Raw genomic sequence first — 27,194 nt, 5'->3', positions numbered from 1 at the left:
TTTCAGAGCTGGGGACCGAACCCAGGGCCTTGTGCTTGCTAGGCAAGCGCTCTACCACTGAGCTAAATCCCCAACCCCTGCTGTCACTTCTTTTCTGGCTGCTGTAATAGCTTCCACTCTCACCTGTCACATCATGGCAACTAGAACAATCTTTTAAAATATTTATCACATCTTGTTTCTATGCTAAAGTCTTCCCATGGCTTCTTATTCTTCTTAATATGAGATCCATTTACTTTTGGTTGGCTTTCATATTTGATCCAGCTTCTGCTTTTAACCCTCTTTGCTGTAGGCTTTCTGTACTTTATTATTTTCAGGACATTGGGTGATGCTGGCTAGGGTTCTTTTATTCAGTGCAAGCTAACTACAGTTTCTCAGCCTTACTGCATAAACCTTGACTTCTCTCTTTTTTATATCTGTTTTTTTTTTTTTTTTTTGTTCTTTTTTTCGGAGCTGGGGACCGAACCCAGGGCCTTGCGCTTCCTAGGTAAGCGCTCTACCACTGAGCTAAATCCCCAGCCCCATATCTGTTCTTTATATCAGGCTAGGAGCACATACTAGTTCCCCTCTAAGGTGTAACTCACAGCTCCGTGAACACTTGGCTTTTGAGAACTTCTTAATTGATCTTTATTTACCATCACTGCCCTACTGTAGCTTCAGTGTCACACATAGATACTTTAAAAAACAGATTTATATTTACAGGAAATTCATAAGAGTTACATACTTTACACCTCTTCCCTGGCTTTCCTTGGGTTTTACTATCCTTTTCAGTTCCAGGATTCTCACTAGGATTCCACATTCTATTCCCTGTCCTCTCTCCTTAAACACCTTTCAGTGTGAAAGTTTCTCAGATTTTCCTGTTTTGGTTTTTTTTTTTTTTTTTTTTTTTTTTTTTTTTTTGTTGTTGTTTGCTTTTTTTAGGACTGACAGGTCAGGTGTTTTAGTAAGATACCCCATTCCTAGAATTTTCGCGATGGTTTTCTCCTCACTAGGTTAGGGTTATGAGTTTTATGGAGGAAGATCACAGAGAAGTGGTGCCACTTGTATCACGTCATATGAAAGGACACAAAATGTCAGGGCTTTACATCTGGTCCCCGATTACTTCAAAATAGTTGTGTGTCATGCCAATCTGTCCCTTAGCTCTTTAAAGCCTCTTGAGTGAAACAAGCCCCCATGCCACCGAGTGCCCTTCTAGGTGTTAACACCACATGGTTTGTACCCTGTCCTTATTCTGGTTTCTACTCAAATATCCACTTTATACAGAAATCTTCACTGAGTACTATATTTAAAAAAACAAAAACAAAACCAACACTATCATCATCCTTTTTATCTTTAGTCTGGTCTATTGTCTCTTCCGTTCGTTTCTACATGCTGTGTATTTTTATTGCTCTGTCCCCACTAAAATGCAAGCTCTGTGCAAGTAAGTTTTGTTTTTTCTTCTATTCTCAGTATCTACAACCATGCCTGGCACATAGTAGATGCTCAATAAGTATTTACAGGTGAACAGATAGATGTCCACAGTACTTTCTCGTGTAAGGCGAGTCATCCCCAGACTGCGTACAGTGTGCTGGGATGTACAGTGTGCTGGGATGTACAGTGTGCTGGGATGCTTGCAGAGGAACATAATGCACATCGAACACCACCGCTTAAAATACTTGCTGGAAAATGCTGGTTTGCATACTTGCTGCTAAGGAGTCCATAAACTTTTAGTTAATTGTTTATTTTCTCTGTTGAATTGTTTTTCATATTGCAGAGCTTAGTTTTGAATTATATATGAACTTAAATGCACTAATAGTGTATAGTAGGTACATGGAAATAACTTACTTTTCCTCCTTTAGGTGATTATAGTGACCACATCACCGAGTTCAACATTTGTGCCCAACATTCTCTCCAAATCCCATAACTATGCAGCAGTCACTAAGCTTGTACCAACATCAGTCATTGCCTCCACCACTCAGAAGCCACCTGTTGTTATAACTGCATCCCAGGCCTCTCTGGTCACCAGTAGCAGCAATGGCAACAGCAATTCTACGTCATCATCTATTTCTAGTACAGTTGCAGTAACAGCAGTGGTATCTTCCACACCATCCGTGGTCATGTCAACAGTAGCACAAGGTGAGTGGTGCGCCACCAGCCAATTCTGTCCATGTGTGGCAGAATTATGAAGACAACTGAGAGAGGGAGTGTGGAGAGAGGGGGAGAGAGAAAGAGAAGGGGGGGGAGAGAGAGAGAGAGAGAGAGAGAGAGAGAGAGAGAGAGTGAGAGTGTGTGTGTGTGTGTGTGTGTGTGTGTGTGTGTGTGTGTGTGTGTTTGTTCCTGTCTTGGGAACTCCCACATCTTGTCCTGCCCTTTGCTTCTCCAACCCCCATTACTTTCTAAGTTCTTCCATTGGTAAATGTGGAAGCAAATACATACATATTTAAACTTTTCCTTAGGTAAAAGCTAGCAGCATATTGTACATATTGTGCCCTTTAATGTTTGGAAAGGGGAATTTATAATTTGGTATTAAGTCTCATGCTGGTATCATAGAGGTGTAAATTGGTGTGTTTTGCATGTATGTGAAATTAGTTTATTTTTAAGTGACTGTTTCTTATTTGGTTCTTTGCTCAAAATTGGAAGTTGTAAATAACTTTTGACTGTCTAGTTGTCTGTCCTTTTGATTAATCAAAGAACGGGACACTGCTAATTGCTTAGATTGACTGCGTCTTTATTCTACTGCTTCTATTTCTTGCTTAGTAAGAACCTTTTTCTTTCATTTATCCTCTTTCTATATTTTCTATGGACTGCGTGTATTCCTTTCACCATAGTATGACAGTCTTCTGCTGACCGTAGTTCTCCTAGACTGGCTTTGAAGAAATCTCACTCTTCATGAGATGGTCTACGTTTAGCATCTAAGCAGGTTTTTTGTTTGTTGTTTAAGTTTTTAAAGTCAGAAACCAGTGGATTCAGGAGTTTTAAAGAAAAAAAGTAAAACAAGTCCACCAGTTGCCCATAACCCTATTATAATACCCTTCCTGTTTAACATATTGAGCCTTTACCCACACCAGCAGTGTTGTTTTTGTTTATGCAGTAAAAAACTCCTACTCCGTTTACTATGTTTTCTGAAAGTTCAACATCGTTGGCTTTCTTCTACTTTCTATAACTGTCTTAGTTATTATTTAATTCTGTTACTGTTAGACAATTAATTACTCATGTATTATTATTCAGATTATTTCCTGGTTTTGGTATTCTACATTAATATCTGTGTGACTTTTACTAGGTCTCACCATCACTGCAGCAAGAGTTTTCAGTGGGAAAGGGGAGCTTCTGGGAGTTGTCCGTGTGCACACTTTATTTTCTTGAACAATCGTGTTAGATTACTTCACATAGTCTGGCTAATATTAAGTCCTTGTTATTTTTGTTTATAATACAATATAAAATAAAACACAATTATGGGGGATTCTTTCTTTCCTTTTTAAAAGGATTATTTATATTGTGTGTAAATGTGGCTTTGTGTTTATTGTATGGGCATGCTCATTGATGGCACACATGTGAATGTCAGAGGGGATGGCTCTCTCCTCCTACCATGTGGGTCTTAGGAATTGAGTTCAGGTCCGTAGGCATGGAAGCAATCTTTTTATCTGTAAACCCATCACACCAGCCAGGAATAGCTAAGATTTTTTTAAAACTTTGAAACTGTTTAACTAGTATGTTGTCTTCTTCTTGACCCCCCACCACCCCTTTGTTATCTTAAGTACACAAAATATGGCCAGTCCTCTTTCATATATTATCTTTCTTTACGTACACTTTATTTTTAATATTGTGTGTGCGTGCAGGCGTACATGTGTCATGAAGTGTGTGGTGGCCAGGAAAAGACTTTGTAGCGTTAGTCCTCGTCCCCACATTCATGTGTATTGTTTTGAGGATCAGACTCCGATGGTCAGGCTTATACAGCAAATACTTACCATCTCTTTGCCCAAATTTATACTTTTTTATATAAAAAGGTATTTGGGCTTCCTTCTTTCTCTAAGGTTCATGTTACAACTTTTAGCTCTTTTATAGTGTAATCCGTCTATTTTTTATTTGGTACAATGAAGTATTTCATCCTTAAATTTATAATTTAAATTTATAATGAAAAATTTTATTTTGTCTTATGGTTTGAAAATCTAAGATCAAGAACTGCATTTGGTCAGCCTTTCTCGTTTTCAGACCTTTAAGACAGTGTGCAGCTGTTACATGGCAAGAGACAAGGAGCACACATGTACGCTTTCTCTGACTTCCTTTCCACTTAAAAGCCACCGATAACCATGGGCCTCCCTGATTTTTCTGCTGAGTTTTAATCTCCTAGAGAGATTAAACCTTACCTACTTTAAACCGTAATCATTAAGTCAGATGATGTTTCTAGTCTTCATTACATTGGGAACTGAATTTCAACACATGGGCTTTCTATAAACCATAGCACATATTTAGTCAAAATTATCAATGTAGCTTCATCCCTAATGTTTTCAAAGGTAGACTTTGGAAAATATGTTTTGTTTAGTGGTGTTTCCTGTATTCTTTTGAGCATTCACATGTACATGTTATTGTTACATTCACATGTTATTGTTCTAGAGTCTGACTGTTTTACTGTCTAAATCTATTTGAAAAATGTGATGATCGATACAATGAATGACTTTTCATAAATAAGCATTGAATGGCTGACTGGTTTGTAACTGTAAGAAAGTTTATTTTTTCAGAAATCTATCAGACAGAAAGAAGGCTTCAGTTCAGTTAGGTGAATCGTTGGACCATCAAGGAATTTTTTTCCCTCCTTGGGTAACTTCATCGTTGGTTAGATGAGTGCATTGTAAGTATCATAGCCAGTTATGAAAGTACCCAAAGGAAGAAGAGAAAATTCCGTTTTGTGTAGTGCCACCCCTAAAAAAGAGAAAACCTTATGTAGGTGTTCTCTAGGAAAAGATTCTTTCATAGCATGTTGGCTATAATTAGTTTTACTTTATTCCCAGAAAAAATAGTGGTGTGCCATGACAAGCTGGGATTTAAGAATTGCCCTCTAAAGCTGGCATGGAGACCAGCCTCCACAGAAGTGTACACCAGTGCCCAGGAATGAGGATTCTCAAGGGAACAAAAACTGGGGTTTGTTAGGAAGGAAGGAAGGAAGGAAGGAAGGAAAGAAAGAGGAAGGAGGGAAGAAAGAAAGATTGGACTAGCAACCAACAATTCTAATAGAATTAAACAGCAATGAAAATAGCAGGATGGTTAAAGAAAAATTAGAACCTTGTTAATGAAGCAAGACTATAACAAGAGCTTTATAGATTTTTTTACAATAGTTGACTTTTCATTTGACCTTTTGTATTTCTAAGAGAGTACACTGATGGAATGGTTCAAATCCTCCTTGTTTTGAGCTGCCCACCCTCCCCTTTCCTAAATCCTCTTTTCTTTTCTGTAGGTGTATCCACATCAGCAATCAAAGTGGCGTCGACAAGACTCCCTTCCCCCAAAAGCTTAGTGAGCGGCCCTACCCAGATCCTCGCGCAGTTTCCTAAGCAGCATCAGCAGTCTCCGAAGCAGCAGTTACAGCAAGTGCCACCACAGACACCGCAGCCAGGGGCCCAGCCTTCCTCAGTGTCGCAGCAGCAGCAGCAGCAGCAGCAGCAGCAGCAGCAACAACAACAACAGCAGCAGCAGCAGCAGCAACAGCAACAGCAACAGCCTCAGCACTCACCACTGCCACCTGGTATCAAACCCACCATCCAGATCAAACAGGAGTCAGGTAACTGGCCAGTGTGGGTGAGGTCTGCCGGGTATCCTCAGCCTGGTCCTGTGGTCGCGAGCAGAGTGTGTCTTCCCGTTTATTTACATCTTTTTACTTCTTTCTTCAGTTTCTAGTTGGAAGTGTCTGTAGGTGTTTTTTTAAGTTATAGCCCTGAGTGAATTTTGTAAACATGTCCCTGAACTTGTATTCTTATAGCTTGCTGGACTTTATTATTTCTGGGAGTCTCTACATAGAACATAGATTTCTTGAGATTCCTATGTATGTAGGATGTATTTCATTATATCATCTGTAAATAAGGACATGGCTTTTCTTCCTTTCCAATCAGTATTCTTGCCCAGCTGCCTTCCTTCTTTCTTTCCCCCTTTGTCTTATTTCACTAGCTAGAATATATAATAAGCAGGAGGAATTGAGCAGACATTCTTGCCTTGATCCTGGTTTTGGGTAGAAAGCATTGGGTCTTTGAGTGTTGAGTGTGAAGCCTGTTACAGGATTTGTGTATATGCATTTTGAGTTGAAATGGGACATTTCTACTTTCCTAAGGTTTTTCATTATGACTTCATGTTAGGTTCTGTCAGATGTTCTTCTGTGTTCAAGTGATGTGGCCTAATCTTTTTTTTTAATATTTAGCTGCTGATATGGTGAATGACATGTGTTGGTTTTCTATTGAGCCAGTTACATATATGAAATAAGCCCTACTTAGTTATGGTATATAATTCTTTTTTATACAACGTTGGTTTCAGTTTTTATCTCTGTATGAGTTTTTTTTTTTTTTTTTTTCAGAGCTGGGGACTGAACCCAGGGCCTTGTCCTTGCTAGGCAAGCGCTCTACCACTGAGCTAAATCCCCAACCCTGTATGAGTTTTTTTATGTATGTATGTGATAGGCATGTGTATGTGTGTTCACATGTAAGTACGTGTAGACATGCGTGAAGATTTTTGTGCACATGTGTACAAGTGCACATGGAGGCCAGAGGTTACTGCTGGTGTCCATGATCACTTTTTACCTTGTAGGCTGAGGCAGGGATTCTCACTTGAACTCAGTGCTTGCCAGTTTGCTTAGTTCAGTTGATTGGCTTCCTCAGGGATCCCTTGTCTCTACCTCTCACCTCTAGGATGCTGGGATCCAGGCAAGACACCATACTGCCTGGCATTTGTGTAGATCTGGGATTTTGAACTCGGTTCCTCAGATTATCTGAGTTGATGTATACTTATTTTGTAGTGTCTTTGTCTAGTTTGGTTCTATCAAGATACTAGAGGCGTCAGAATGAGTTTGAAGTGTTCCACTTTCTAGAAAAGATGAGAGAGGATTGGTATTAATTCCATAAAATCTTAGCTGACTTCTCCAGTGAGTCAGCTGGGCCCAGAGATCTCTATTTTGGGAGCATGCACATTATGAACTCACTTTTTTTAATGGTTGGAAAACTGGATTAGCTATTTCATCTTTGTTGAACTTTGGTAGTTTATAGTTTTTAAGTTATTCATTTCTAAGTTGTCAAAATGGTTAGTTATCATTATCAGTTCCTTATTGTCCTGTAAATGGCTACAAAGTCTATACTAATGAGCTCTTTCTTTGTCAGGCTTTCTAGGTATTTTCAATTTTACCAAGTTTTTTTATTATAATTATTAAATAGAGTTTTGCTTTATTGTTCCAGACCCAGCTGATTCACTGGAGAAGTAAACTAAATATTTAAGGAATTAATATCAACCTTAATCTCTTCTAGAAAACAAAACACTTCAAACTCATTTTAGGCCCTAGCACCTTGATAACCAAACTAGACAAAGACACTACAGAATAAGACGAGTATACATCAACCCGAAAGTAATCTGAGGAAGTCAATTCAGAGGCCCAGACCATTTTCCAGTTTTAGTCTCATTTTTTCCCATTTTTCTTTGGCTTTCTTTTGCTTTTCTAGCTTCTTGAGAACTGGAATGTGGATTATTGATTAAAGACCTTTTCTTATTTCTGTGCATTTAGCATTTAGTTCTACACTTATAATTGCTTTGATAAATCCTTAGTACTATTTTGCCAGCATCATATGTACTTTGATATGTTGTCATTTTCCCTATAATTTTTGTTCTGAAACCTCCCCTGGGGCTTCCTCATTGACGAGATATATTTAGGATTATGCTGTTTTATTTCCATAATGTTTAGAGATTTGTTTTGTTTTGTTTCAGTAGCCTTTTGGTATTGTTTTCTAGTTGGATTCTGTGGATTAGAAATATTCTCTGTGGTATTTCAGTTGGCACTAAGTAACTATGAGGAGAGTAAGCTGAAGGCCTGTTTTTCCTGAAAAGAATGTCCTCTGGCTAGGAGTTTTGCAGAAGAGTCCTTCCACTCTAGGACTAGCAGTCTGGAGTGGAATCACAACCTTACTGAACTGAAGGAGGGAAAGAAATGGTTTTGGTTCAGCTATCACAGAACTTGACTTAGCTTGGGCACATGTTTCTTGGTTCCCTATTTACCTTAAGACCCCTTTCTAAAGGGTTCTTTTTTATTGCATTTTATTTATATTTTGTGTGGGAATGAATGTGTGTATGTGCACAGGTACTGTGTGAGAGTATGTTTGTGCTTGCATGTGTGCTGTGGTGTACATGTAGAAGTCAGGATGCACTTTACAAGAATAAGTTTTCTTTTCCACCATAAGTCTCTGGTATGGAACTCAGGTAATCAGACATGATGTCAGTAAGTTTCTTTACCCGTGGAGCCATTCTGTGGTACCCAGAGCCTTTTAATGATGCTTGCTTTAACTTTAATTAGTTCCATTGTGTGGTTTTGGAGATTTCTTCCTGCAGTCACACCAGGCTTGGCTCTCCAGAATGTTTTAGGGACATTGGAATGACAGTCCTTTTGAGGGCAACTCTCTGGGCCTGCCACCTGCTGAGAGGGTGTTTTAGAACTTTATTTGATTTGCTCTCTCTTTCATGATCAGTTTTGAGAAATAATGTTTTCTCTTAATGTTATTTATTTGATCCAGATTATCACTTGATTTACTTACGACTGAATAAAATTGTCTCTAGTGATTTTTTTTTTTCTCCCTGTGATGGATATTTCTTGGAGCTTTGTCTCCCCCCCACTCCCCCCCTGGAGCTGAGGAGGAACCCAGGGCCTTGCACTTGCTAGGCAAGTGCTCTACCACTGAGCTAAATCCCCAACCCCTTAGAGCTTCTTTCTGCATGGGAATTATACAGGATCACTAGTGAGACACACTAGAAGTGAGCTTTCTTTATATAACTTCACTGTTTATGGTTTATTATATCCAGAACTATTTCTACAATACTTATTGAATTCTTGACATGTGTTAGATACTTTAAAATTTTATTTAATCCTCAAGAACCCTATGAGATATATATACTAATTAATTTTTATTTTACAGATAAAAATTAGTCATAAAAGTTATTTAAATAATTATGCCCAAATACCATACTTTTAATTTCTTTCTTAGTTAATAGAAGCTTAGAATTATTTAAAGCTATTAAATATGTAGATAGCTCTATTTCTTTCCTTAATATCTCAGCTCAAATCACTACCTGTATTAGTTACTTTCTCGTTGCTGACAAAAGCCATTGGGAAAAGATGGGTTTCCTTTAACTTGACGTTAGAAGATCATGTAGGGAAGTAAGGGTGGCCGAGGCAGCTGGTTGAGTTGAGTCTTCAGTGAGGGAACAGAGAGTAGGCAATGCTTCTATTCAATTCCTGTTGCCTTTCATTCAGTCCAGGATCAGAGCCCATGGAGCGTGTAGATCTTCCCTTCTTAACCTAATCTAGGAAATCCCTCCAGACATGCCCAGAGGTTTGTTTCCATGGTAATTCTAAATTCCATCAACTTGATGATAGTCAAGGTATACCATCATGCCACATCAAAAAATTATAATTCTTAATTTTCTCTAAGAAAATGTCTTCTGGGGTTGGGGATTTAGCTCAGTGGTAGAGCGCTTGCCTAGAAAGCGCAAGGCCCTGGGTTTGGTCCCCAGCTCCAAAAAAAAGAACCAAAAAAAAAAAAAAAAAAGAAGAAGAAAATGTCTTCTTTTAAGTATTTTCTCTAAAGATCAGTGTGGGGAAATGACACTAAGTTTTTCTTCTTTAGTTGCTACTGTTTAAAAGTGTAGTTAAGATATTTGGGAGGTCAGTGTAAACATTGTAGCATTGTAAATAAAATAATTTTTAAAGACCTAACATAACTTCCTTAACAATTTTTATTATATCTTTTGTGTATTGCCTTTGTGTTCTTTTCACATGCATGTTTTATATAGGTGCAATACGATGTGGCCTTTTTGGCGTTCTGTATTTGATAAAGTGAGTTATTAAAATACTTTTATACAGAAAGCTATTTAAGGACTTTGGGATATAGCTTAGTGGTAGAGCCTTGCCTAGCATGAATGAATCCCTGGGTTCAACTATACCAACAACAGATAAAAACAAGAAAGTTTTTGGTTTTTTGTTTTGTTTTGTTTGTTTTTTTAAGCTGGGCATGGTGGTACACATCTGTAATTCTAGCACTCAGGAGGCATAGGCAGTAGAATCTGTAGTTCCAGGCCAGCCTTGGCTACATAATGAGACCCTATCTCAATTCAAAACAATGAAAAATGAGGCAGTCATTAAAAAAACAAACAAAAACTGTTCTTGGGCTGTTAAGTTTTTACCGGTGTATGTCAGTTCACAGAGTCACGAGAAGTCTTTGTAGCTGAGTATCTGGAAGGACTGTGTGGACTGATTTTGATGTCTTATGCTAGTCCTTTCTTCTCAAGTACTTATATAGAGCAGATTATTTGCTTTTGCTAACTGGTTTGAAAGCTCATGCATACCACCATAGATAAAAGTTTAGATTTCGTTTTAAGAAATCAGTTAATGAAATATAGCTGCATTCTTGAATTGGTGGAATTTAGAAAGGAGGAATTTGAATAATGAAAACTTAGAGTTTCTTCAGTATTAAAAAGACATTTCTAGGTTAAGACTCAGTAAATGTGTGTGACTGTTGCCCTATTGGGCTAAGTGACATTTCTTAAAAATTATTTGTACTGAGATTTATCTTTTTTCTTTCAAAGGTGTTAAAATCATCACACAGCAGGTTCAACCAAGTAAAATCTTACCCAAACCAGTGACTGCAACTCTACCCACCAGTAGCAATTCCCCAATTATGGTGGTTAGCAGTAATGGTGCAATTATGACAACTAAACTGGTAACTACTCCTACCGGTAAGTTCCACAAGCATCAGTCCATTCATTCATGCCATCAGTAGCTTCCCACACCAGCCGTGGGTGTCACGTTGCACATAGAGAGATGGAAACAGTTCTACAAAGAAGTCCTTTTTTAAATTTTGTTTAGAGACAGGGTCTGTGGCCTAGAATACTGTGCAGCTGGGGATGACCTTGAACTCCTTCTTGATCCTTCTGCCCCTACCTCCTGAGAGCTGGGATTACAGGTGTGCTCCACCACACAGGTTTATACGGTGCTAGGGTCAAACCAAGGGCCTAGTGCATGTGAGGCAAGCACTCTACCGAGTAGTTTTCAAAAGATCTTTCTTAACTCCCTCTGCTCTGTTCTGACCCTGAAGTTATCACTTTTTTGATATATTTTTTCATAATCCTCTGCAATTTCTATTTATCTAGTTGTTTGTTGTTTTATTCATATTAGACAATAAACTTTATGGGATTAGAGAACAAATCTGTTTAGCCACCATATGTAGGTGCTTGGTTAGGGTTTGTTGGGTAACTGAAAACATACCTAATACACAGGGTATTACTTATGAGGTTAAGAGTTCAGCTCATGTTACATTACAGTGTAGTAAGGGTTGCCTAGACTGGTAGAAGGGCAATTAGCCTGAGCTCGAGGTGGTATCAGTGTAGAGCATTTTAAGTTACCACCCTTTGTAAGTATTTAATGATATCAAGTCAGGAGCTAAGGTGATAGCTCAGTGAGGAAAAACACTTGTTAAGTTAGTGTAAGGACCTGAGTTCAAATCCCCAGAACCTATATAAAAGCCAGACCCATAGTTATTCTGGCTTATATGTCTTGAGTTTATAGTTCAGCAAGTGTTTCTTTTAAATAGTTATAATTCAAAGTATTCAAACTTTATACCCCTATAGCATGTTTACTTTGTCCTGGCCTTTTTTTTTTTTTTTTTTTTTTCCTGGTTCAGATGTATGCTGTGACTAGTCTTAATTCTTCTTAATGTTTTTCTCATGATTGTAGTGGTTATAAGTTTTTAAAGTAAGTAACTTCCTAAAAGCATTTTTTTGCGAGGTGGGTATTTCAGAAATGTCTGTCATAGAGTCTCTGAATGTCATTTCAGTTTTGGCTAATGCTACCTTGTCCTTTCCATGTTTGCTCTTCATTTCACTGAGGCTCTTCCTCCTTTAGGAATGGAGGAGTCTTTCTGAATTTCTGGGTTTATAAGAAACTGTAAAAGACTCATCTGATTAGTTTTCAATATTTCTTTGGAAAAGAGAAAGATCGTCGAAATAGTGGGAAAGGGTATAAAATCCTTTGAGAGAGACATAAAGATAGATTTTTCTATTGGGTCAGTTAAAGTTGAAGAAATATGCAAATAGATAATTTTAGGCTAAAAACTGTTCCTGGCAATTCAACTGTATTGCTAGAAAAACAATGGACTAATCCTTTAAAAGATGGAAGAAATCTCTTTAGAGAACAGTGGGGTACAGAACAGAAATGTTATAAAATTTTAGGTAAATGCCTTGGTGGTGATACTGGGTTTACCTTTGGGACAGCATCGGACAGGGGCCTTAATATTTGTAAGAGAAACACCTACAATGCTTTGGCAGGAGGATGATTACGTTTAAGCTTTGGCATAAAACTAGTGGAGGAAAGATAATGGGAGCAGGGTGAGGGGGTCTCCCTTTCCATAGGCTGGTAATTTGATGCAACACATCACAAAGTTTTATATCTAAATTTAATTTGAATTGACTTGGCATTGGTTCTTGCTATACACATTGAAAACTGGCTATAAAATTGTAAACGAATGCCTTGGCACCTTGCAATTTCATTTTCAAGTTAAAGTGGTATAAACTATTAAACTATAGTGAAATTGTATGATTTTAAGTGTTGACATTTTTTTCTTTTCACTACTTTCTTCCTGTAGGTACTCAGGCAACCTATACCCGGCCAACAGTGAGCCCATCTTTAGGTCGAGTAGCCACAACCCCTGGAGCTGCAACCTATGTGAAAACTACCAGCGGTAGCATCATTACTGTGGTGCCCAAATCATTAGCTACCTTGGGAGGCAAGATAATCAGCAGTAATATTGTTTCTGGTACGTATATCTAGATTATGTTAAAAGCATGGAGCTATCTGGTCAGAAGAAAAGCCATGTTTCTCTACAGCAGGACTCTACTGATATCAGTTTTTGTACCAACTTGAGAGATGTGGATTTAGAGGTCACATAAAGCTGCAAAGAGGAAAATGGAATCCAATTTGCATCCGAATATATTTTAGGAACATAATTGGGATTTTCAGTTGCTAATGTCACTTTAGCTTATTAAACATAAGATATTTGAATATCTATTTGCTTTTCACCATTTATGTTGTTTGCTTTTTTAAAAATATTTTACTGAGATAGTAAAGCTAACCGTCTGCCTGTTTATTAGTATGTTGGAACAGTACCTGGTTTTTATTGCCTCGTTAATCTTTACAGTATTTGGATTTTAGATTCTAAAGTGGAATGTTAATGAGGCATTTGTTTTCACTGATTATTATTTTTAATTAAAATTATGTAAATGATCTGATTAAGCGAGTCTTGTGGATTTGAGCTGCCTACTATGTTGTAGACAAGCCCTGTTTTGTCTGTCCCAGGTGAGCTGCTCTCACACTTTTAAAGTGAAAGGATAAAGTTCCTGGCAGTAATTTGATTTGCTGATAACTCAGAGTGGAAAAAGCAGGGCAGAGCATGGTGCTGGCATGAAGCTCTGTATTCAAAGCTGTTAATTTTGGCTTCACTCTTACATATAAGTGAGAAAACCCAGTGTTTGCCAACCTGAGGAGGAAAGGGATCATTGTACCATAGCTTTTAAGTGGATATTTAAGTAACACAGTTAAAATTCTAATTTATTATTTGATAGTATCTTTAAATAGTATAAACACAGTTCAGAAAGTTGACCTTCATTGGGAGGTAGTTGTTTTATGACCTTAAACAGATTTCTTACATGTATCTGAGTTCATAGTACTATATAGCTTGCAGGTGTGTCTAGATGTCATGAAGCCTTTTTGGGACCTTATTCATGGTGTAGCAGCTCTGAACTGCAGTAGAGTGATGTAAGTATGCACATCCTAGAAGCAGAGATTTGATCTGATACCTAACTATCAATGCACGCGCGCGCGCGCGCACGCACATACATGTACACGTACACACACACTATCACCTCATGGTTAGTTGCTATTTCACATGAGTGGGTGGTTCCAGCACTGTAGGATATATTGACTTAGAGTTAAAACAGTTTAATTTGGTGGCAAATATTTTTAGCTACTTCCTGCTCCATGCTTACCTAACATCTTTCTGGCTCCCGTTTCACAATCTTTACTTAAACAATATAACACTTTTATTTTAAATTCTTGCTGTCCTATGACATTGAGATTATGGTAGAGTAATTTAAAAAGTTTATTCATCATCAGCTTGTAGCAAATTTAGATAAGTTTTTGCTTTCATCTATGAGCAGATGATGGGTTCTGATTTCTCTCTGCCATACAAAAAAGTATTTTTGCTAAAATATTCTCAAACATATGGCTGTAAGAATAGAAGACTTTAAGATAAAAGCCAAAAACAAAAAACAAAAACAAAAACAAAAACAAAACAAATAAAACTTTGGGATTGGGGATTTAGCTCAGTGGTAGAGCGCTTGCCTAGCAAGCGCAAGGCTCTGGGTTCGGTACCCAGCTCTGGGGAAAAAAAAAAGCAAAAAAAAAAAAAAAAAAAAAAATGCTCTCATTGTAGGGACTTTAGAAAGATGCAGGCAAAGCTAAGAATCTATAATGCATTGTGTAAATGTTTACGTGGATATTTTAAATTTTATTTTTTATTAATAACATATATATTTTCCCATATCAGTAAATGCATTTGACCATCATCTCATGGTTATATAACATTCTCTTCTTTACAATAATTTAATCAGATTCTTTTTTTTTTAAAGATTTATTTATTTATTATATATAAGTACACTGTAGCTGTCTTCAGATACACTAGAAGAGGGCATCGGATCTCTTTTACAGATGGTTGTGAGCCACCATGTGGTTGCTGGGAATTGAACTCATGACCTCTGGAAGAGCAGTCGGGTGCTCTTAACCGCTGAGCCATCTCTCCAGCCCAATTTAATCAGATTCTTACTGTTAGATTGTTTACAATATGGGGTTTTTGACTATTAGATTTTTTTCTTGTTTGGTTATTATAAATAATCCTGTTGTAAACATATATAAATTATTTGTGAAGCTCTTTGTATAACACCTTAGAAGGCAGATTAAATTTTCCATAGTACTTTCTAGAAAAGTTGAATTTTTATTTTTTTAAGTGAAACTGTTATTTATGTGCATATATATTAGATAATTTCAGATTTAAACTTTTTTGGGGAATGTTAGTGAGAATTGATTGTAGAAATATACTCATTTTATGCAGAAGTTTGGTTCCTTCAGAGATGAATTCATTGTCTTAACCCTGAAGGCATTTTGAGAATCTGGGGCAAAACTTGATTGTAACTCCTTTAGTCTTTGCAGTGTCTAGGCGAGGAGCTGTTGTTTGTGTGCTTTTTCCCTTATTTATTGCATCGTTCTTTGAACAAAGCAGCATAAAACCTTATTCAGAAAGCAAGACAGAGTGATTGAAGACCTGTGGATAGTAGGACCTAAGCCAATGAATTTGTTAAGTCAGCATACCACAGTGTTCAAACCTTTCCCTTCTTGGGATGCTCAGCCACACTGGGCCACTGAGCAGTGCTCCTCAGAGCTCCTTTCCCCACCATTTAATGTTTTATTTTGAGGCAGGTTCTTGCTGACCTAGAATTTGTGATCCTCCTGCCTTAGTCACTAGAGCAGTATAAGCTTGGCCCACCAAGCCTGGTATAATCGTTTTGATTTGTTTTCATAGTTTGTTGTTACTGTTTGAGACAGACTCTCACTATGTATTCCAGTTTGGCCGCACACTAGCCATATAGCCCAAGCTGCCTTTGAACTTATAGTTAGTTCTTTTGCTTCTGAAGTTTACACGCATCCGAAAAAAAGAAAGAAGAAAAGTCTGTGAAGTGGATTGTCATTATCAGAGCCCATTGTGATCCGCACATGATTGTCATTTGGCCCCACTGAGTTTTCTTCACTCTTAAAGTATAGCATCTGTAGATAGGTTCTCTAAGTGCCAGATTCTGTGTGTGGTGCTGTGGTATCTAAGCATCACGATTCAGTGTGTACCCTAGAGAATGCAAAACGGACTGTGGATGAAGCTCAGAGTTGCAACACTTGCCTAGTATGAGCAAGGCCCTAGACTTGATTCTCAGAACTGCAAAAGGAACAACAAAAACCAGAAAATCACAGATGCTAATCAGCTTTTGCATGGTCTCTTGTACTATGCAAAATGTAGAGCAACTGCAGTGAAAGCTTAGCCAGCTTTTCTTCTTGTTTGAATATGTAGTACTTACTTGGATACATCTCTACCTAGGTGAAACATGTACACTAGAATTTCAGGCATTTAATATTGGTTGTTCTAGCACAATTTTGTTCTATTTTAATATAATTTCTACTTATTTCCTGTTAGTCTTTTTTCCCCATTTCGTACTATTGAACACTCCCCTTTACCCCCATGACCTCAGGTGCCCTCCCTTTTGTTAAACTGGTAGACTTGGTATATGGCTGTCTCCTAAATGAATAGTCCTTTATAGTGGAAAGGAGACATTTTAGATCATATAAATAAAGCCAGTTGTTAAGTTTTATCTAATAAAAAAATGACCTTATATTTTGGTGTTAATTTAAAAGCATAGTTTTTATAGAAACACTTTCTCATCAAATATTTGATAACTTTCTAGTGTCTCTAAAGGCCTATATAGTCATATATGAGGGATTAGAATTACTCAGGTTAAAGTCGGCTTAAGCAAGTAATGAGCAGCTTGGCTCTTATGGTTTATAACAGCTCATCATTCACAGTGTAGTTGAAGGAGAAAGCAGTTGTAAGGCTGGTTGTCAGGTTCAAGTGCTTTCTTAGACACCTTGGACTGATGAGACATTGGGTAGTATTGAGTGTATTGTGAAGATTTATAATGGGATTGCCCCAGTTTAACAGAATTTCTTATTAGTTCTTTTAAAATATTCTCAGATTTATTTTACTTTATGTGTATGAGTGTTTTGCCTGAATATACATACATACATACATACATACATACATACATACATACATACATACATACATGTGCCTGGTGCCTACAGAGGTCCGAAGATCCCTTAGAACTAGACTTATGGATGGTTATGAGTCACCATGTGGGTGCTGGGACATAGCCTCATGTCCTCTGCAAAAGCAGTAAGCCCTTGACCTCAGAGCCATCTCCCTGTCCCCTTCTGAATGAGTCTTAGAACTAGACTCTTCTTATTCTTGATGTAAGATTATTTCATATAATATGTTAATCTGGAATTCTAATAAGGAATATTATTATTTTTCCAATGGAAGATAATACAACTTTACGTAATATTTTGAGACTATATTAGGCATGTTTTTTATTAAGTGCCCATTCTGTACTTAATCATTTGCAGGCCTATTAGAAAAATATGATCTGCCTGCTTTCTTAGGCACAGAAAATTATAGGAGCAAAAAATAGATCCAGGCCTAATCTGCTCAGTATGAAATCAGCACACTGAGGGAACGGTGTGCATTGATGAATCTTAATCTGCAAGAACTCTGGAGGTTCCGTTCAGGAGTTTGGGCTTTGTGGGGTAGGTAGTGGGAAGCCTCATAATTGCCTGCAGTTTTATGCTGTTTCCTGTGAACAGGAGGAACTAATATGGCAAGTTGGTAGATTGAGGGCCTGATCCAGTATAAGCTGCTCTTTTTGTTTGATAGGTTTAATATTTGGGGGTGTGGTAGGGGTGCTGAAGTCGGAGACAACGTGTAGGAGTTGGTTCTCTCCTTCTACCGTGTCGGGGCCTAAGGATTGAATTGAGTCACCAGGCATGGTGAGCAAGCAAATGTCTTTCCCTGCTGTGTCATCCTGTCAGCCCACATGTAGGGTTAGGACATTCAAAAGGGAAAGTTAAACTAGGTACAGTGGAGATTAGGAGTACTCTTTAAAACCAGTTTAGCACATTTCAGATTCTTGGTGAGGAAGGTTTCATTCAGGCTGTTGGATTTAGTGTGGAATATCAGAACTGTCAGAGACGCTTGAAATGGAGGGGATAGTAGGAAGCAGAGGAGAGTGGTGCTGACTCCGCTTTCGAGGATATTTCTCTTAAAGAAGATTTATTACTGATGAGCTGAGAGCACTGACATAAACAATTACAAAATAATTGCTACCTTCTGTGCTAAATATTGAGGAGTCAGTGGCTTGAAAAGGTCATATTTTGTTGGCAAGAACAGGGAGTCAAGACAGGGCAGGAACCAAGGTTTGTACCAGGACTTCTAACTTGGATGATTAGAATATGGAACATGAATTTGATAGTAAGTAGATTTGACAGATGGGAGAAAAGCAAGTTATAGGGGAAAGGCCACAAACTGTTCCTGTCAGGGGATATGTACATTTAGAAAGTAGATCTTTTAACTAGCGTATAATAAATTAGGCTTTATTGTGCCACTTTTCAAACAAAGATTATTTTTTATTTTTTCCCTTTACTTGTGCCCCATCCATCCTGTCCCTCCCTTTTCCCCTCCTACTCCCAGTAGCCCCCTTACCACTTACTTCCCACGTGACCTTTTGCTCTTTCTCCTCCCTTTCTTACATCTGCTGCACTCTTACAGACCTTGTTTTCATGTGTATAAACGTTAAATGTGAAGATCCAGACAGGAAGGAAAGCATAAGATGCTTGTTTTTCTGAAGCTGAACTATCTCATCTAATATAAGAAAGTAGATCTTAATTGTTAGCAAGTCTATTTCATCCTTGGAATCTGTAGAGTTCTGCACATTCAGAGGCATACATTGACAGTTACTTGATGTCTACATATCTGTGTTCACTTTGGTCCTTTTTTTTTTTCAACTTTTTAAATTCATTTTGGGTTTTTTAAAGACAGGGTGTCACTCTGTAGCATCAGCTGGCCTAGAGCTCACAGTCTTCCTGCCTTCACCTCTCAAGTGCTGGAGTTACAGATACTCTTGACTTCACATGGCTGTGTATAATTTACAGCTTTTTATACATTTATTTTCTACAATTTAGTGAATTTTGATATTTGCCTCTAATCTTTTTTGAAGAGTTTTTCCATCATGATGGCCACATAAATTTAATATTAGACTTCAAGGAAACAAATGTCACAAAGTAAGATTTTTTTTATTTAATTTTAAACTAGTCAGGAAAGACTGTTGATGGGGAAATGGATGGTAATATTTTTAGATTTGGAATTTGGTGTGTTAGATCTTTAGATTCTCAAAAATTGCTTCAAGACTCAATTCTTGCTGGACGTGGCAGCATATGCCTTTAATCCTAGCACTTGGAAGACAGAGATAGGCAGACAGATCTCTGAGTTCTGTGTCAGGCTGGTGTACATGGTGAATTCCAGGCCATGTAGAGCTATTTAGTGAGATCCTATCTCAAAAAATGTTAAAAAAAAAAAAAAAAAACAAAACAAAACAACAACAAAAAACCAATCCAGTCAGTTCTTAAAATTTATCATTCTGTGATGATTTAGAAGCTACTATCCCAAGTCTTCAATTTTCATCCTTAGGATCACCTAAAGTTGACATTGTTTGGACATGTACTACTTGTATACAGCATAAAAGAAACAACCAAGTATCACCAATCCTGATTTTTGGCCTCCTTTTCTTCCCCCTTCTCTAAGGAACAACTACCAAAATCACTACAATCCCAATGACTTCCAAGCCCAATGTGATTGTTGTACAAAAGACTACAGGAAAAGGAACGACCATTCAAGGCCTCCCTGGCAAAAACGTTGTCACAACATTGCTAAATGCTGGAGTAAGTAAGACTGTAAACACACTCCGTAATCCACTAGGCAGTTTACAGGCCATGTATACAAACATTTCCCTAAAGACATCAGAACCCCATAGTGGATGGAATGGCTTGACTCTGGACTGCTGTGATGTCATCACACTGATGCCATTTTACACAGTAATCCAAAAGCACATTGCTTATAGCTGCTCTTAAAGGGGGTTTGTTACTATGATTCAAGTGTTTAGTTTTCTTTAAATGCTGGCTTAGCTGCAGGAAGACTAAGAGGAATTCTATTCTTGCTTATGATCAGTAACTAAGCGTTTGATTAGGCTGAGTAAAGAGAAATATTTGAATTTAAAGTAAAATTCATAGATGGGGATTTGTTACTTAAGGTTTGTTGTTTATTTTTTATTTTCCCATTTTAGTTTCTGACGGCAATCGTTAAGAGGTTAGAAGTAGACACACTTAGACTTTGTATCTCACTTTTGTAGTTTGACCTCAGGTGACTTTTTTTAACCAGTGTAATATTTCTTCATGTCTACATTGGGTAATGATAGGTGTTTTGAAAGTACTTAGAGCAGTGTCTACCACATGGGAAGTTCTCAGTCATTGGTTTCTTACTGTTCTTGGTATTTGGTACCCAGACGTAGTAGCATCCTTACCTTCCTGACCTCACTAGAAGACAGAGAAAAGCTTATGTGAAACAGTCTTTCATAATGGGAAAGGCTTTTTCTGAATTCACATTAGTAAGTCAACAGCAAAGCTAGGATTCCATAGTATTTGGATTTATAAAAGGCTGTGATCTGCTATGGGAGATCTTAGATCATGTGTGAATTTTTTCTAGTAGATATTTAGCAGTAGTTTGTCAGGCAGTGCTAATAAAGTGAGCAGATCAGCCTATGGGACCATCATCTTCAGCACACAGAGCATGTGTTTATACCCCACCTGCATCCTGTGCAGGCCCACCACACTGAGCTTTCTCAGATGACACTCTGCAAGCTGGCTTTGTTTGGGTCACAGTGCTTGGACAGGCTGTCAAGCCATTTACGGATCAGCAGGATCATTCAGACCTCTTTCTGGGAATGCTGCTGCTACAAACAGTATGTGAGATTGGAGACGCTTTGGTTTGGTTTGCTTTTTTTTTGGATAGTTGTGGTTGATAGTTAGGTTTGTAATTTTTGGACTTGGATTTAAAGCTGAATTCTCAATGGTTGGTTTTTAGACAACTCACTTAATTGCTCTCAGTTTACCAACTGCTAAGTTTCAAAGCTACAGATCTGTGATAATGATAGCTAACAATTAAGAAAATGACAACGTGAAAATTGCCAACTCTTAGTTTTATTGATTTTAATTTAAAAATTAACAATAAAATTAACTATATTTGAATAACTGTGTTGAGATTAAAAATATGACCAGAAAATGATAGGTACTTAAGAATAAAACCTTGGACTAAGGTTATAGATTAGTGGTAGAGCACTTGCTTAGCATTTGTGAGGCCCTGGGTTCAATCTCCAACAACACACACACATGCACGCGCGTGCACGCACGCACAGAGGTAGAGAAAAGACAGACAATAAATCAGGTAAAAATTCAGAAAATGGTGAAAGGTTAATGGGCTTGAATTTATAATAAGTAAAGTAGTATTGGTTAAATACTAGGAAAACATGAGAACTTTACGTTTTCTTCCCCCTTTCTTCCATATAACCTTAGAAAGAATGTTACTATCTCTAATCTTTCCATCTCTCCCATGCTTCTTTATACAAGTATCCTACTGTAGGTCTTTATAATATATGCCTGACTTATTTTGTATATGTATGTTTATCTGTTGATAAACTGCATAGTTTTTTTTTTTATTACATACTCACTTCAGGTATATTAAAAAGAAAAAATGACCTACAATCTCAGACATAGCAATTGTTAACATTTTAGTGTATGTCCTTCCAGAAATTTCTGTTTTAATATAGGTGTTCTATGAATGGGATGGTATAAATTCTTAGATGTTCTTAAATATGGTGATTTCTTTTTTAATTTTTTTTTTTTTTTTTTTTTTGTTCTTTTTTTCGGAGCTGGGGACCAAACCCAGGGCCTTGCGCTTCCTAGGTAAGCGCTCTACCACTGAGCTAAATCCCCAGCCCCGGTGATTTTTTCAAAACATATTCATAAGGAATAATTTCTTTTTTGACTAGAAAGTTGATTATATGACTTGTAATATTATTTCAACAAAGCCCAGGATTTTTTTTTTTTTTTTAAAGCCCAGGATTTTTTTTTTTTTTAAGCCCAGGATTTTTTTTTTTTTTTAAGCCCAGGATTTTTTTTTTTTTTTAAGCCCAGGATTTTTTTTAATCACTTAGAAATCTTGTACTTTGTTGCATAATCTACAGTCCTTTTCCCATCCTGGCAAATTTTTTCTTTGCTTTTTCAATGAAACAGTTATGTTTTTGTTTGTTCTTTTTGTTTTTAATCATTTAAATGCATGTAAGTCTCTTTAATAATTGACTTCAATTTAGGGAGAAAAGACTCTTCAGACAGTGCCAACTGGAGCAAAGCCAGCTATAATTACTGCTACACGACCCATCACCAAAATGATTGTAACACAGCCCAAAGGAATAGGCTCCACAGTTCAGCCAGCAGCTAAAATCATCCCGACAAAAATTGTCTATGGGCAACAAGGGAAAACACAGGTATGTGGTAAGATGTGTTGACTTTTGGCTAATTCCCAGGAAGAAATCCCCTCCCCTCCCCTCCCCTCCCCTCCCCTCCCCTCCCCTCCCCTCCTGCCTCCCTTCCTCCCTTCCTCCCTGCCTCCCTGCCTCCCTGCCTCCCTGCCTCCCTGCTTGCCTTCCTATCTATCTTGTCTGTCTGTTTGTCTGTCGGCAGAGTCTTTCTGTGTAGTCCTGGCTATCTTGGAGTTTTGCTATGTAAACCAGGTTGGCCTCGAACTCAGAGATCAGCTTGCCTCTGATAGGACTAACTATCCTATCTGATAGGACCACTATGCCTAACCTGGTAGAAATGTCAAGGAAAAGATAATAGACTGATAAGAAAAGAAACACGTTTTTTAAAAAAAAAAAAACTAGATTCATGTTATTCTGTTCTCAAAACTTGCCCTTTTTTTTCAATACTTTTAAAAGATATCTGCATATCTGTTACATTATGAGGAAAGGTAAGGAAGAGAATTCTTAGAATACAAGTTTCCTGAAGATATTTCTGACTGTGAAAACTGGGTGGCTGAGGAAGGACAGAACACTGGAAACTAGTTTCTGAGGATAAGGGCATAGTTTCACCTTGGTAGGCGTTCACTTTGTAGGTGCTCTGACTACTTTTCTGAGACTATCACAGGAAGCAATATCAGCTTTGGTCGAGAAACAGAATCCTAGAGTTTTTGTAACAGGCATTAATTTATTTAAACTCATAATTGGCTTTGGGAATCTGTTCTTTCAAAACTATAGCCATTGTTTATATATTTAAAAAATTAGTTTGGCTGTAAGCCAGGATTTAGCAGTAATGATTTCATTTATTTCACTATGGAAAGTGTAGCAAAAACCATTTTTTCAAAATTCGTGGAAATCAGTTACTTAATAAAGCCTCATATATGAGTCAATATTATTATTTTTTGTGGTAATGGTGGTAGTATTGGATATGAATCAGTATTTTTATTCCATGAATCCAATTAAAATTCTAGAATCCAAATTCTGAAGGGTAATGTTTCAGTATGAATTTTTTTTCCTGGTTTGTTTAATGTCTGAGCTTTTTGCAGGAGTTGACCTCTTGCTGCTGTGGATAGCACTCTGTATCAGTTTTCTTCTGTGGCTCCTTGAGCGATGACTTAGATCTCCTTCAGTTTGCTTTGTGCAGGTGTGTCAGGAATTTCATTTGGTTTCTTATTAAAAGAGACTCAGAAAACAGTGGCTTGAACAAATTATGGTCTTGGTTTTATTCTGTTAATACAAGTTGAGAGAGAAAGCTCAGACAGATACTTTGGTTAAAAAATTTCTAATGAGTCTAGCTTATATGCATTTTTATTTTTTTTTTTTAATTCTTTTTTCTAACACTCAGCTTGTGGTTGTTACTGTGATAGGTAGTACTGGAAAACAATTTCTGAAGTTTGATAAGGAAAACCATGAAAATACTTGTCAGAGTCATAGCTTTGGGAGACTAATGGATGGCCCTGTGGTCCTGAGTGCTTGTTCTTGCAGAAGACCAGAGTATCATTCCATGCACACACATTGGGAGGCTTACAACTCTAGCTCCAGAAGATCTAAGACTCTTCTTTGTCCCTGAGGGCACCCACATACATGTGCACATATACATAAAGACACATACATTAAAAAACAAAAGGAATTAGAGCTGTTGTGACCTGGTATATTCCACTTAACATATTGTACACACCTTAGCTCTTGTTCATCTAGTTCATCTTATGCAATTTTAGTTGTTGGTAGCAACTAAAGTACTGTGCCCAGAGCGTAATGCTAAGTTTGCATGCTGGTAATTTGTGTGTCTGGAGAATGACCTGTAAGTTTAGAGTTTGTTTGTTTTTAAGACAGCATTTTATTCTAGCCAAAGTTGGCTTTGAATTAGTGACAGTCTTCCAGTCTGCCTCCCAAGTTCTGGGGTTATAGGTATAAACCACCATGCATGGCTTGTTTAGCATTTAAATGGGGCTATACAATTTCATCTGGGCATGTTTCTGCTTTTCTTCTAGGTTCTCATTAAACCCAAACCAGTGACATTTCAAGCTACAGTTGTTAGTGAACAAACAAGGCAGCTGGTAACAGAAACATTACAGCAAGCATCCAGGGTAGCAGAGGCCGGTAATTCATCTGCTCAGGAAGGAAAAGAAGAACCACAGGGCTACACAGACAGTAGTTCCTCTTCTACAGAGTCCTCCCAGAGTTCCCAAGGTAAGACTTATTGTATTTCTGCTTATGCAAGCAATGATGATGTCATCCCTCAGTTTCTAAACAACTGTTCCTTCTAGGGTTTTCAAATCAAACTCATCTACTGCCAGTTCTTTGGATTGGGTTGGATTGGGGGGTGCTGATTAGTGAGTGAGATGAAATCTTATTTTTGGCATAGCTTACCATTATTACCTTGTTCATGTGTTCATCAAATCATTGGTAGAATTCTTAAATGATCTTTTTTAATATGTAGACAATATCAAACAACTGTAATTTCTAGAAGGTAACTTTTATGTTTTTTCCTGTTTGGTGTGAGTAAGAAGAGGAAGAAATATACAAGAAAAAGGAATGTGTTTTTTAAAAAATGCTTATTGCTGAACCTTGAGGAAAAGTCAAGGTGGCCAGAAGTGAGCTGTAAGGGGGTGACTATACATCCCAGTTTGTAGGGATCTTAGTTTATGTCTGTTGTTCTGGCGTAATTATTAATAACATTTTCTTTAACTCTCAAAAATATTCCAGATGCTAATCACATATGTTATCTCACTTATTAGAAGCTAAAATACCACAGCAGAAGATAATCATCAGTATTGTTGTCAATATGACATTTTTCTAGGATGTCTCTCAAAATAGAAACTCCCAGTCTAAACCGAAACTCTGAGACATATTGTTCATGTAACTCAATTATTCTGACTGCCTTTGTTGTTGGGTGCCATAAGCACTTGGGATGAGAACTGTCTTGGGTTTTAGATTTTGTATTTGTGTGTATGTGAAGGAAAGAGGGGCATCTTACAGATGGGATCCTAGTCTAAATGTGATATTCATGTATGTTCCATATAATAACCCGTATACACTTAGTCTGAGGGTGAGGTCACAGGTTTTGTTTTCCCCCCTGCACCTGTATTTTGAATGACCATCATGTGAGGTTAGGTATGACTGTGATCTTCTGTTAGTAGTGCCACTTTGCTCAGAGAGGTTCAGATATGGAGTACTTTGGGCTAGAGCTGTTCAGCCCGTGTGGTGAGTGTGTGTGTGTGTGTGTGTGTGTGTGTGTGTTTATGCTTATGCAATCTGATGCACATAAGCCAAACTGTTCTTTCTTCCTAGTCCTTGTTGCTCTCTTCCGTCTCTCTGCCTCTGCATTAACCTTGCTCATATGCCTGCTGCTTTTCTAAAAAAGCACTGATAGCACATTTTTCCATATTACACAAACACTTCATTATTTTAATTAATGATGCTGTCACATTAATTTTATATGGTTTACATAGCTGTATGTTATTAACAATAAATTTGTTGGTTTGTAATATTTACTAAGAATTATGTTAGATCTTATTAAAGTTGAGTAAAATGCAGTTCTTGCTTTTTTTCCCCTTAAAGATAGGGTTCCATACAGCCCAGACTGGCTTCCAACTCTGTAGCTGAGAATGGTCTTGAACTTCTAATCCTCCTTCCTTCATCTCCAGGTCCTGGGATTACAGGTGTAAACTACCTCACCTGGCTAATTCTTATATTGTGGGAGCTTAAAATCTAGTCTAGTATATTAGGAAAAAAATGCACATACAGTTGCAGCATACGAATTGTTATCAGTAGTGAACAAAACAAGGCTATAGGCTAAAAGTCCACACTCCAAGAAAAAGAAACATTAATTCACAGGACAAGTAGAAAATAGTATTTGAAAGATTGTTAATTAGAAATAAATAAGCTATTGATTTCAACAAACAATATAGCATTTATTTTAGAAAGTAAATAGTTGTCCTCACCCCACTCTCAGGGATAGTAATAATTTGCAAGTCATTTTGCTAATATGCATTCTATCTTTCTGCTGATTGCAAATCAGTATGTAAACCAGTTACAATGTGTGACTCTTACTGCTGGTCATTCCTACTTGTTTATATTTTGTTATACCCAGTTGGTGGTTTCCTTTTTTTCAATTTTTATTTAGTTTTTATGTGTATGGGTGTATAACAACATACATGCCTGGTTTTGGAAGCGGCCAGAGGAGGGCATCAGGTCCTTAGGGAGCAGAGTTACAGACAGTTGTGGGTTGCCATGTGGCTTCTTGGAATCAAACTTGGGTCCCCTGAAAAAGCAGCCAGTGTTCTTAACCATCGAGCTATCTCTCCAGCCCTAGTTTTATTTTTATATTTTAATTTTTGGTTCTGAGGGTGAAACCTATATATAGCATTATACATGGCTAAACATACACACCGCCACTGAAATACTGAGAGCCTTGCTTTGTTGCTTTTGTCTCTAGTCTCTTTTCTGTTGTATCTATTGTATGTGTGTACAATTTTTAAGTCTTTTAGCCAGTTAAAGGTAGTTGTAGGTATTTTGTGATTTTTATCTCTAAACAGTTATATTTTTTAGGTCTCTAACTTTGTTGGATTGTCCTTTTATAACTAAATTACCATTACCAAAGTCAAGAAATTTAATGTATTAATACTGTTTTCTAATTTGTAATTCATCTAGATATA

The 27,194-nt window shown here is 37.4% G+C and overlaps 1 protein-coding gene across 50 annotated transcripts in view; it reads left to right on the top strand.

Annotated features, from left to right (window-relative positions):
• The window catches only part of Emsy (EMSY transcriptional repressor, BRCA2 interacting), a 69,327-nt gene that overhangs the window by 23,518 nt on the left and 18,615 nt on the right, over positions 1 to 27,194 (top strand). For 30 of the 50 annotated variants that reach the window (XM_087570307.1, XM_087570277.1, XM_087570263.1 and 27 more), the window contains 7 exon segments: positions 1,836 to 2,112; positions 5,426 to 5,749; positions 10,795 to 10,944; positions 12,849 to 13,019; positions 19,713 to 19,849; positions 22,333 to 22,506; positions 24,528 to 24,726. In XM_087570307.1, coding sequence (XP_087426433.1) covers positions 1,836 to 2,112; positions 5,426 to 5,749; positions 10,795 to 10,944; positions 12,849 to 13,019; positions 19,713 to 19,849; positions 22,333 to 22,506; positions 24,528 to 24,726 — 1,432 coding nt within the window. 50 annotated transcript variants of the gene reach the window in all.

This window comes from Rattus norvegicus, chromosome 1 (assembly GCF_021556685.1).
Source record: "Rattus norvegicus strain SHRSP/BbbUtx chromosome 1, alternate assembly SHRSP_T2T, whole genome shotgun sequence".
Taxonomy (NCBI): Eukaryota; Metazoa; Chordata; class Mammalia; order Rodentia; family Muridae; genus Rattus; species Rattus norvegicus.
The sequence above is the reverse complement of the archived record's forward strand: the minus strand, read 5'-3'. Positions and strand labels throughout refer to the sequence as shown.